The sequence below is a fragment of the Gallus gallus genome, chromosome 1 (assembly GCF_016699485.2).
Source record: "Gallus gallus isolate bGalGal1 chromosome 1, bGalGal1.mat.broiler.GRCg7b, whole genome shotgun sequence".
NCBI lineage: Eukaryota > Metazoa > Chordata > Aves > Galliformes > Phasianidae > Gallus > Gallus gallus.
This window is the reverse complement of record NC_052532.1, coordinates 57,380,463-57,391,133: the sequence shown is the minus strand read 5'-3', so window position 1 is coordinate 57,391,133 and position 10,671 is coordinate 57,380,463. Positions and strand designations below refer to the sequence as shown.

The 10,671-nt window shown below is 46.1% G+C and overlaps 3 protein-coding genes across 9 annotated transcripts in view; 1 reads left to right on the top strand and 2 right to left on the bottom strand.

Annotated features, from left to right (window-relative positions):
- Nucleotides 1-1,434: 1,434 nt before the first annotated feature.
- Nucleotides 1,435-6,969, bottom strand: SSBP1 (single stranded DNA binding protein 1). The gene is made up of 6 exons (NM_001278007.2): nt 6,866-6,969; nt 6,238-6,301; nt 4,370-4,510; nt 3,694-3,781; nt 2,781-2,869; nt 1,435-1,599 (listed from the first exon to the last, which is right to left on the bottom strand). The coding sequence occupies exons 1-6, from the start codon at nt 6,887-6,889 to the stop codon at nt 1,556-1,558; spliced, it is 450 nt and encodes a 149-aa protein (NP_001264936.2). The 5' UTR covers nt 6,890-6,969; the 3' UTR covers nt 1,435-1,555.
- The window catches only part of DENND11 (DENN domain containing 11), a 27,962-nt gene continuing 23,927 nt past the window's right edge, over nt 6,637-10,671 (top strand). For 4 of the 6 annotated variants that reach the window (XM_046904154.1, XM_046904159.1, XM_046904151.1 and 1 more), the window contains exon 1: nt 6,799-7,021. Coding sequence is in view for 1 of the 6 variants with exons in the window: in XM_025156029.2 (XP_025011797.2) it covers nt 6,652-7,021 (370 nt within the window). In the remaining 5 variants the exon portion in view is untranslated. Of the gene's footprint in view, nt 7,022-10,671 lie in introns of all 6 variants that reach the window. The other 2 variants (XR_005841019.2, XM_025156029.2) reach the window with 1 other exon arrangement.
- Nucleotides 7,154-10,671, bottom strand: part of WEE2 (WEE2 oocyte meiosis inhibiting kinase) — a 15,071-nt gene continuing 11,553 nt past the window's right edge. Inside the window, exons 9-12 of one of the 2 annotated variants that reach the window (XM_046942924.1) lie at nt 10,371-10,456; nt 9,520-9,690; nt 9,290-9,432; nt 7,154-8,395 (exon numbers count right to left, since the gene is read on the bottom strand). In XM_046942924.1, coding sequence (XP_046798880.1) covers nt 8,239-8,395; nt 9,290-9,432; nt 9,520-9,690; nt 10,371-10,456 — 557 coding nt within the window. In that variant the 3' untranslated portion in view covers nt 7,154-8,238. The remainder of the gene's footprint in view (nt 8,396-9,289; nt 9,433-9,519; nt 9,691-10,370; nt 10,457-10,671) is intronic. The other variant, NM_001396616.1, reaches the window with a different exon arrangement.

Genomic DNA, 10,671 nt, shown 5'->3' with positions numbered 1-10,671 from the left:
AAGCATGCTCTGCAGTGGAAGGAAAGAGAGATGAGATACAAAATCCCATCAGCTTTGAAGGCAGGAAGTTGTAGCCTCCAATGTTTTAATCTCCCTGTTCACGTCATGCTGTATTACAGCAGGAATTCTACCGGTTCCCCATGTACCAGAATGAAGCACCTTTTAATTCACAATTCTTCACTAATAACACTAATAATCTTCAGTCTCCCTGGCAGTTACAACAAAGTTAAGGCATAATAACCGCCACTCTCCCAGTAACAGAATCCTGGATCAGATATGCTTTCCACAGAGGACTGCAGGCCTCTCAAAAGGAACAAGAGGTAGTCATTCTTCCAGCTCCTCCCGGTGGCGAATGGTAGGCATAGCACCATAGCAAGGTACTGGGATGGCAACGTCGATGCCATCTTAGGGTCACAAAATGTCCAAGGCTGTAATACTGAGAACATAAGCACATAACCAAAGCAGGGTTTAGCGAAAGACAACATCTAATTTGATCAAATGCTATAGTCAGCAGAGGGCCAGAGTCAAACACACTAATGGCCTTCTCTGGGTCTGTGACGGAAACTCAGAGCTGAGCACCACTTGAGGCCAACAGCTCTGTTTTAAACTTACTGTCTGATTTACCTGGTTGAGAGAAATAGAGAATGACACCTACAGAGCACAGGAGGGATGCTAATGGTGGGAGGTAAGTTGCTCAGTCCCATGGGACAGAAGGGCCCCTTCTGGAGTACTGCATCCAGGCCTGAGGTCCCCAGTACAGGAAGGATGTGGAGCTCTTGGAGCGGGTCCAGAGGAGGGCCACTAAAATGATCAGAGGGCTGGAGCACCTCTCCTATGAGGAAAGGTTGAGGGAACTGGGATTGTTTAGCTTGGATAAGAGAAGGCTCTGGGAAGACCTCATTGTGGCCTTCCAATACTTGAAGGGAGCATATAAACAGGAGGGGGAATGGCTGTTTACAAGGGTGGATAGTGATAGGACAAGGGGGAAATGGTTTTAAACTGAGACAGGGGAGGTTTAGGTTAGACAGCAGGAAGAAGTTTTTCACTCAGAGAGTGGTAACACAGTGGAACAGGTTGCCTGAGGATGTTGTGGATGCCCCATCCCTGGAGGCATTCAAGGCCAGGCTGGATGTGGCTCTGGGCAGCCTGGTCTGGTGGTTGGCAACCCTGCATGTAGCAGGGGGTTGAAACTCGATGATCATTGTGGTCCTTTTCAACCCAGGCCATTCTGTGATTCTATGATTATTAGGGCAGTCAATGATACAAGGTTTGAAAACAACTGAAGATTCCAAGAGATGACGTCTACTTCTATATTCATTCACTCAAGAATTGAGATAGTTTTCTAGCATTGCCCTTCTCCTTAAGAAGGAAAAGTCTACACAGTGATGAAGAAAAAGCACACAGGAAAACTAAACAACATACACAATCACCCCATGTGGGTATCAAACATTTTATTTGTTTTTTAAAGAAACTACAGTAATATACATGATTACAGAATTACGAAGCACTGTGAAGCACAAGGAATGAAATGGCCTCAGTCCAAGCGCTAATGATCTCATACCTTTTCTTTGATATTATCACTCAGAAAAATTACGTTATCTGAAAAGAAATAAAGAGAATTTAATCTTCAGGATTGTTTTGCAATGTTGCATGCCTGCACAACCCACAAAGACAACCTATTTGCATTAAAATAAGCTGCAGAGACACGTATTTCAGAACAGAACATTTCACAGAGTAAACTGTCTGATATGAGGCTCTGACTTTATCCCCCCAAAAAGATGACAATTCAAGACGACCAAATATGCTACGAAACAAATGGGTTAACGTGATGAAACTCTGCTGTACGAAGATAACATAAGCATTTTAAAGTAACATTTCAATTCTTTGACTATGATCTCTATCAGCTACAGCTTATTTCCATTTTTTCCTCATTTTCAGTATGCGCTACCATGCCATCAGCTCATGGGGTTATAAGAAACTACTATTTCATCAAGGCTCTATAGCTTCTGAAATGTCTTGAGACTTGAATGTGTTCAAGAAGTCCTGAGACTTGAACATTACCAAGAAACCATTAGGTTAAACACTAATTAAAACAGCAAAAGAATTGCTTCTCCCCTTGTGCTACTTATAAGCAGCAACCTGTAGTACTACTAGTTGGAACTGCTCATGTAAAAGTCTGACTGCTATTGCTTTAGAGGCTACACTGTAGAAACATCCATTATTTCTCATCATTTGCCTTTTTTAAGCTACAGTTGCATAACATAAGTATTTCCTTGCTTATCCTTATGCTATTCTAGGGCTCAAGAACAGGTTGAGCTCCCCATTTCTCTTCTTTGCTGCTTCTATCCAAGGGACAATTCTAGTTCCTACCCATCAAACATCTTTCACAAACGGAGGTCCTTACAGTTGGTGAAGCCTCCAATCTTAAATAATTCCTTGCTAAACCTGAGAGAAAGCTACTAAAACTCTACTTTGGCTAGAAAATGAATCTAGCTGACTTGCAGTACTTCAGGCCAATATCCTTAAAACACATAAATCTGCCTGCACCACTAATTGGATTGTGTAAGCAGTCTACGCAATAGCCTGCAACTATACGCTCTCGCTTTCTGTCCCTTCACATGCAGTGCCAGGGGACATCTAGTGGTACAGTCCAGAAACTGCAAAAAGCCTCCTCAGAATCCTCAACCATGGATTCTGAAGACAAACCAAGCTATATTTCAAAGGTTCTCCACCCCCTTTCCATTTAAAGAGGCAAAGTGGAACAGTGTATTGCTCCTCACCTGCAATAATTGTTGTCGCCTGCCGCCTCACGTTGTTTTTATCTGTATATTCACCATAGTCTAGTTTCCCTTCAACGTAGAGCCGAGAACTGAAAAGTCAAGAATTTGGTTCCAGTCAGAGAACAGCATCCATTTCCTCCTTTATATTTCATTCTGAATCCACAGGCTTTTGTCTCACTTGTTTGTAGCACATTTGCTAAGTTACTTTAAGGCACTTCTATCTTAGTACAGCTCCCAGTCACCAAAAGCGGTCAAGAAGGTAAACAGCATCCTGACTGCCATCAGAAATAGGGTGGTCAGTGGGACAAGGGAAGCGATCGCCTCTCTGAACTCAGCACTGCTAAGACTGCACCTTGAGTATGTGCTCAGTTTGGGGTTCTTCACTACAAGAAAGATACTGAATTGCTCAAGTGGGTTCAGAGAAGAGCAATAGTGCTGGTGAAAGATCTAGAAAACAAGAATTATAAGGAATGGCTGAATAAACCATGGCTGAGTCTGTAGAACAGGAGACTGAGGAGAGACTTCATCACTCTAAAGCCACCTGAAAGGAGGCTGTAGCAAAGTGTGTTTCAGTGTCTTTTGTCAGATGACGTGACAGAAGATGAGGAAACGGCCTCAAGTTGCACTTGGGAGATTTAGATAAGACACTGGTACAAATTTCTTCATAGAAATGGTGCTTAGGCATTGGATACGTTGCCCAAGGTGGTAGTAGAGTCTCCACCCCTAGAGTTATTTAAGAGATGCGTGGATATGGCACTTAAAAATATGGTTTAGCGGCGGACTTGGTAGTGTTACACGGTGGTTGGAGTTGATAATCTTACTGGTCATTTCCAACCTAGATGTTCCCATGATTCTATGAATTCTTACATCAATTGATTATCAAAGCATTCAGTCCTCAACTACATTCACTTACCCCTTCTTCACATATTGATACGTAACATCCCTGAGGCCTGGTCTGAAGACAGAGATCCTGTGCCATGTTGTCTTCTGACTGATATCACCTAAGGTACATAAAAATAACAAAGCTGGATGCCACATCCTCTGACCAAAGCAAGATTCAGAAATCAGTTCTACTATGTTGGCGTTCTCAAATTATGAAAAGGGATTTAAGAAATGGAAGTATATTATGTAGTACTCAGTGTTCTACTCATCTGTGTCCAAGCATTAGCATTGTGCAAGAGCACAGTTCAAACCAAGATATTAGTTTTCTTGGAAAACAATGCTTATAAGACTTTTTCCCCCCTCCTTACAGACTCCACGTTGTACAAAAGCTAGAGAAAGAGACACCTGTAAATAAGGACTAATAGGAGAACCAAAGAAAATGTATTCATTATTTTTTCCCCTCTTGGGATACAAAGGAGAGTATGGAACTGCTGTACTTCTGGCAACCCCAACAAGAAAGAATTACTAAGTCAGCACTCTTGGTACATGCTGTTGAGGATTTAGGCAGGGATATACAAACTACCTCAAAGGATCTTCCCTGCACCTGAGAGAGGTACAGAGCAGCCTGAAGACAAAGCACGGTGCTACCAAACATGCAAACTTCAGAACACAGCAGCAACCTGCTGCAGCCTTTGTTGCAGACTCACCTGTCTGTGCTACCTCAGTTTCCCCTGTCCGCCACATCTCATTGGTTGCAAGAGAAAATATGGTAACAGGATTTTTTCCATCCACTTGCCTCATGATAGGGTCCTGCCCAACCCGACCAAGTAACTGAACACGATTCATGGCTGAAACACAAGACAGTAAATGCAAAGTGAGATGAGCTAAGCAGTATGGGGCAAACCAATTCAGACTGGAGAAGAGGAGGCTCGGGGGAGACATCATTGCTCTCTCTAACTACCTGAAGGGAGGCTGTAGTGAGCTGGGGGTCAGCCTCTTCTCTCACATAACCAGTGATAGGACTAGAGGGAATGGCTTCAAGCTGTGCCAGGGAAGGTTCAGGCTGGACATTAGGAGATACTGCTTCCCTGAAAGGGTGTTCAGGCACTGGAGTGGGCTGCCCAGAGAGGTGGTGGAGTCACCGACCCTGGTGGTGTTCAAAGAGCATTTGGACGTTGTGTTGAGGGACATGGTTTAATGAGAACTATTGGTGATGGGTGGATGGTTGGACTGGGTGATCCTGTGGGTCTTTTCCAACCTTGGTGATTCTATGAATACAGAATCAGTAATATCCCCCTTCAGTAGTAGGAGAATAAGGAATCCAAAGAGGTTTGTACAGGTGAATTATGATCCTTCTAGCCATAGCAAGACAAAAGCTGCTGATTGATTTAAGACAAGGGCCAGAACATTCACTCCCCACACCTTCCGACCATTCTCCAGTTTCTGTAACTGGGCAAATCAGGTCCTACAGCAGTTACCATCATATTGTTGCTATCACTGCCAAATAACTTCATTTGGAAAGCTGAAGGTTCTTTATTTTCTCCTGGTCTTTTGTCTTTTTTTTTTAAACAGAATAACTTAGGTTGGAAGAGACCTCAAAGCCCACTCAGCCCCATCTCCCTGCTGTGGGCAGGGCTCCTCCACCCCCCTACCCACCAGCTAGGGCTACCCAGGGCCCCATCCAACCTGGCCTTGAGTGCCTCCAGGAATGGGGCACCCACAGCTTCTCTGTGCAGCCTGTGCCAGCGCCTCACCTCCCTCTGAGTAAAGGATTTCTTCCTAACTTCTAAGCTAAATTTCCTCTCTTTCAGTTTAAAGCCATTCCCCCTTATCCCATCACTATCTGACCATGTAAAAAGCCAGTCCCCCTCCTTATAAACTCCTTTCAAAGTACTGGAAGGAAACATCTGTATGTGATATGAGACTAATCAGCATTTATTTAAAAACACTTTGACTTTTAAGCTATGCAACTACAGTAGTTCATTCTACTGTTCTGTAATTAAAACAACGCCTTCAAAACAACATTCCATTATTACATCACATCCTCTGATTTGAGGTCACCGATTTTAACAGACGTATCAGCAATGGACAGAATTTACTCTTGGTGAAGGAAAGCGGGAAGATGTGGAGGAGAACTACTGTCACACTAGGAGCACGTGAACTGGATGGTGGAGTCAAACATACGCCTGGTGCAGCAAATAGCAGCTCCCAGACAAACATCCCAGGCACATGGAAGTCTGAGCAACAGGAGCATGGCACTCCTAGAGGCAGCTAAGAGAAAACACAACAGGATGCTTGATTCACTGCCACTAATAAAGACCACCTTCCTGTTCAGGCTGTACACCTTGTCAGGGCTTCCTGGCTTGCCCCTTTAAGGGCTACTTGACTTGGCACAGACCAAGACCTGAAGCTCCTTCAGAGTTTGCCTGAAACAGCATTCTTAGTTCCCGCACTCAGCAGCTACCATTCAGATCCATCCCTCCCCCGGCACACTTCAGCCATTCTAAAACCAGGATGAAGACACAAAGTAACAACAAAGCATCATCTCACACACACACACACAGGAGCTACTTACATCGTTCCAGTACCAAGGAGCCAACTGTATCTCCGGACTCATATCTCACCAACTGGCAGAACACCTGAAGAGCAGACAGAAGTTAGTTTCCAGGACACAAAGCACGAGCACCACTCATACCGCGTGCTCTTACTGGTTGTCTTCTGAGTGCCAACTGAGATTTTGCAGTGAAAAATTCCTTCTTAGTGACTTGAAGGGACACAGGGAAAGCTCAGTTCCACTAAACGGCCAGGCATGGGTTGCCCAGAGAAGCTGTGGGTGCCCCATCCCTTGGGGATGTCCAAGGCCAGGTTGGATGGGGATCTGGGCAGCCTGAGCTGCTGGGTGGCAGCCCTGCCCATGGCAGGGAGATGGGGCTGGGTGGGCTTTGAGGTCCCCCCCCCCAGCCTAAGCCCTCCTGTGAGCCTACGATAAATGAAGCCAACCGGATTATTCAGAACTACCCGGTTAAGCCGCGGCCAAGGAAAACGTTTTATCTACAGCAATCATTCCGGGGGGGGGGGGGGGACGGGGACGTGCCATAATCACTGCATTTCTGCACCTTGGAACCCCGCCTCCTCCCAGCAGGGCCCGCTCCTTGGGGAGAGCGGCAGCCCCGGGAGCCGCCACCCCGCCCCGCACGCCTTACCTGCCAGGCCGGCCGCCGCCACATGCCGCCGCCGCCGCGCAGGGAGAGCCCCGGCTCAGCCGCTCCAGCCCCGCGGCCACACGAACCCGCCCGGAAGCGGAAAGGAGAGGCTGCGTACGCTCACAGCGGGTCCGGCGGAAACACGACCCTCCCCCGGTAGGTGACTGCAGGGATGGTGCGCGGAGGGCATGGGCAGGGAGCGGCGGTACCGGCGGTACCAGCTTCCCCCTGGGTGGGGGGGAGGGGGATGAGAGGGCAGGAGGGCACAGAAAGCAAAGTACAGTAAAAGCAAGTGTTAAAATCTTTATTGGCACCTATCGCTTTTAAAGGGATAAGATTTAATAGTATAAAAACAGCACTCTCAGACACTTGAGCACAAACTCTGAGTAAAAGCTCGCAGTAACCAAGGCTGCAGCATTGTGCTCTCCCACATAGCAGTCCACCATTCGTACCTGGCTTTCTGCTAGACACACAGCAAGTATCTAGAACATAACATTCAGCAGGGGGATGAGACGGTCTTAAAAATACTCATTTAAATAGGCAACTCCACAGAAGAAACCTACCAAAGCTTAAGTGTTTTCTAACTTCCCTCATCATTGCTTAAAAGCTGGTATTTCATGCAGGTGAAGTTGCTCCATGAGCAAGATCCCCAAAGTTTCCATTTCCCCACAGGCACACAGAGCCACCTACTGAAGGTATATACTGAATACTGAAGGTATGACCCCCACCTGATGCCAAGTCCTTTCCTATCAGCACAAGCCAGGCTTCAGGGTCTGGCCTGCAAAAGCTCAGCCACTTCAGCCCTGTGATTGTGCTCGTTGCTCAAAGATAAGGGAGGGAAAGCTTTCAGCTCAATCAGTGAGGCCCCCTTAACTAAAAGCAGTTTACTTTTTGCTTCCTCAATGAAATCCAAATGCATCCCAAGTCCACCAGGACTGCTGTGTAACAGGTCTGCCTCCAAACATAGTTAGCACTACACCATTGTTTCAACTGCCTCACTGCTAGGGACCAGCAGGACATGCTGTCTTCCTTCTAAAGACATACAGGAGGTCAGTGGTAAGAACATAAAGATCAGCATCCATCTAAACAAAGGGAAGTAGAGGAAATGCCATCCTTTTCCTTCTGTGGCAGAACTATTCTTAGTCTAGAACAAGACCAGTTACACAAGAAAACATCAATGCTGAGGAAAATATTCTTAAGTCACATCTTACACTTGAGAGCTCATCATTCTTCCCTTTCCTCAGCCAGTATCTCACCATAGTTAATGAGGGAACAAAACAAATCACAAGGAGAGCTAGCATGGGGCATTGGTCTGTGCAGAGCCTGTGTTCTCAGTGTCATTCAGCAGCGAGAGCCTTTCAAACAACAGAAGTTCAGTAACCCACAGTAAAGCTAAATGAGCGACAATTCTTCCCTCCCACCAGGCGCTTGTTGTTCTTCTTTGGAGAGGTCTCAGACTCCTGTAAGTTGGCATTTCCTAAGGGCTGGTCCTTCATGAGGGTCTGGGCAAGGCGAGCTGCTTTTAGTTCCCTGCAAGGGAAGAGAAGAGAGAGAAGGGAAGTAAGTTATACCATGCACTAATGCCCATCAGCTGTAGAAGGCTGTGAACAGCCTTGCATAGGAGAGTTACCACAGTACTGCTGAGTGTTGACTTTGCCAGCACTGATTTGGAAAATTAGAAGTTTCTCCCTGATTACCTCTGCAGACTGGATCAACTGTCAAAGGTTTACTTAAGTAATCAGCACATGAGGTCAGCAAAAAGCACCCAGACCAGCACTGCTATGAAGTGTCCCTAGGTAGGTCTTCTCCACATTGCTTCAGGTATTTGTATTGGTGGAACTGAGTTGAAGTCAGTACCATTCCATGCAGCAGATACCTAATTAAGGCATGTTTCTTCTCCTTTGCCTTTCTTCCCTGATTCTTGCTGCTCTCCCAGAGCATGTGTTCTTTTTTTCTACTCTGTAAACCTATTCCCAGCTGAATACTGCAACAAGAGGGGAGGTGCAACTACCCCAATATCTCAAAACATCACTGCCAGCAGCGAGAGAGCAGGGGAAGAGGGTGTCTGCAACCACCTGGTAGATCTCTTTCCCTTCCATGCTGAACCACTATCTCAGCTCAGTATCAGTTCATCTGCCTGCATATTGTACCAGCATGGGCCATCATCCATGACTGCAGTAGGTGTGCAAGTTCACTGCTCTACTTTAGCCAGAATCCAAAAGCCAAAGATGAACTAAGCTGCACTGGCACTATAAATGTCTAGCTACAGCCCTGCCACCCTTGTAGATCCAGGCACTGTAACCGACTGGGTATTTCTGCTGCTGGTCTCCCAGCATTACCTCCCTGCATTCAAGCAGGGTCATCAGCACTTGCTCAGCTGATCAAGTCTGTCTTCTCCCCCTCATGGCCTCACACAAGCCCTACCTTTCCAGCATGGCAGTCTTACACTTCTCCACATTTAGCTGCTTCTGGAGCTGCACAGCTTTTCCAAGTGAAGGACGGAGGATTGGGTGCTTCGTAAGAGCTGTGGCAGAGGGTCTTTCCATTGGATCAGGATGGATCATGAGCTAGAAGGCAAAGGACAGGGTTTACAGCTCCTTCTGTCACATGGCAACTGGAAAAAAATCTCCTTCCTGTTAAGGCTATTGCCTCACCTTGAGGAGTTCAATAAAGCCATTGGGAAGCTTCTGAGGGATTGATGGGATATTGCCTTTGCGGATGTGGTGCCACATGGCCCCATTGTGAGGCAGTGGTCCCGCACCTGCTGCCAGAGCTATTGTGAGCGCCAGGGCAAAGATGTCTGCCTTTGGCAAATGGAAGTATTGCTGCAGAGAGAAGAGGAACAGTTATACAGAGTATGTTATATTGAGCAGAGGTGCGTTGGGATATCAGCTCAAAAAGCAGCAGCTGAACAAATACATGATACAGCCTTCACCACCCCCAGTTAGGTTTGTCGTCCTGTCTCTTGAATACCTGAGCTGGTCAACACATCTAAGCTGGTTATAGCAAACTGATTTCCTTTTTGTTCAGTGGCCAGAGTGGCAGAACTAATGCAGGTTTCAGAAGAAGACATCAGTAATCCCCCCAGCAGTGCCTCCCACCTCTCCACACTGCCTGATCAGTGTTCAGTGTACAAAGCATTTGTGCAGGTGCAAATATTCATCAGTAGTCACATCCAGCAGATTCACTTCAACTGGATATGTAACATGAAATGGACTCTGAAAGTTTGTCCAACTTATCCCTAGCAGCTAAAATAGTTGCAATAATCCAAACTTGCTTCTGAAGCAATATGAAGTATGTTAGGACAACACCCAACACTAGGACAGTGTTAGGACAACACTTTTTTTCCCAATTAAGTTAACTTGGCCAATTTCACAGCCAGACCTGATGCAGGAAAAAAGGAGGTAAGTCATTATACTGGCACATCCCTTGCCTTCACTGCTGTTGCTCTCTCTCTACTTGCTCACTACCTTGTTCACCTAGCCACCCCATCAGCAACTGTTACCTCCTGCAAAATCTCATTGGCTAAAAACCGTCTGTCTCCTTCCTCCACTTGAGGGTTTGCTATTGATGTCACGTGGCCAAGGTCACCTGAAAACCAACCAAACAAAAAAGAATGACTAAGAGCAAACTGAAGTAGACCAATAAAATCCTGCTTTCCAGAAGGTACCACAGCTACCAAAAGCAGCAAAAGAAAGGAAGCCTGCTTCTAAACAGAAATCTGGGCAGGGAAAACAAGCTTGTCGCTTTAGAGGAATTAATTCTGGTGAGTGCAAGAGTTATTCAGGATGATGCTGTCAGTTCTG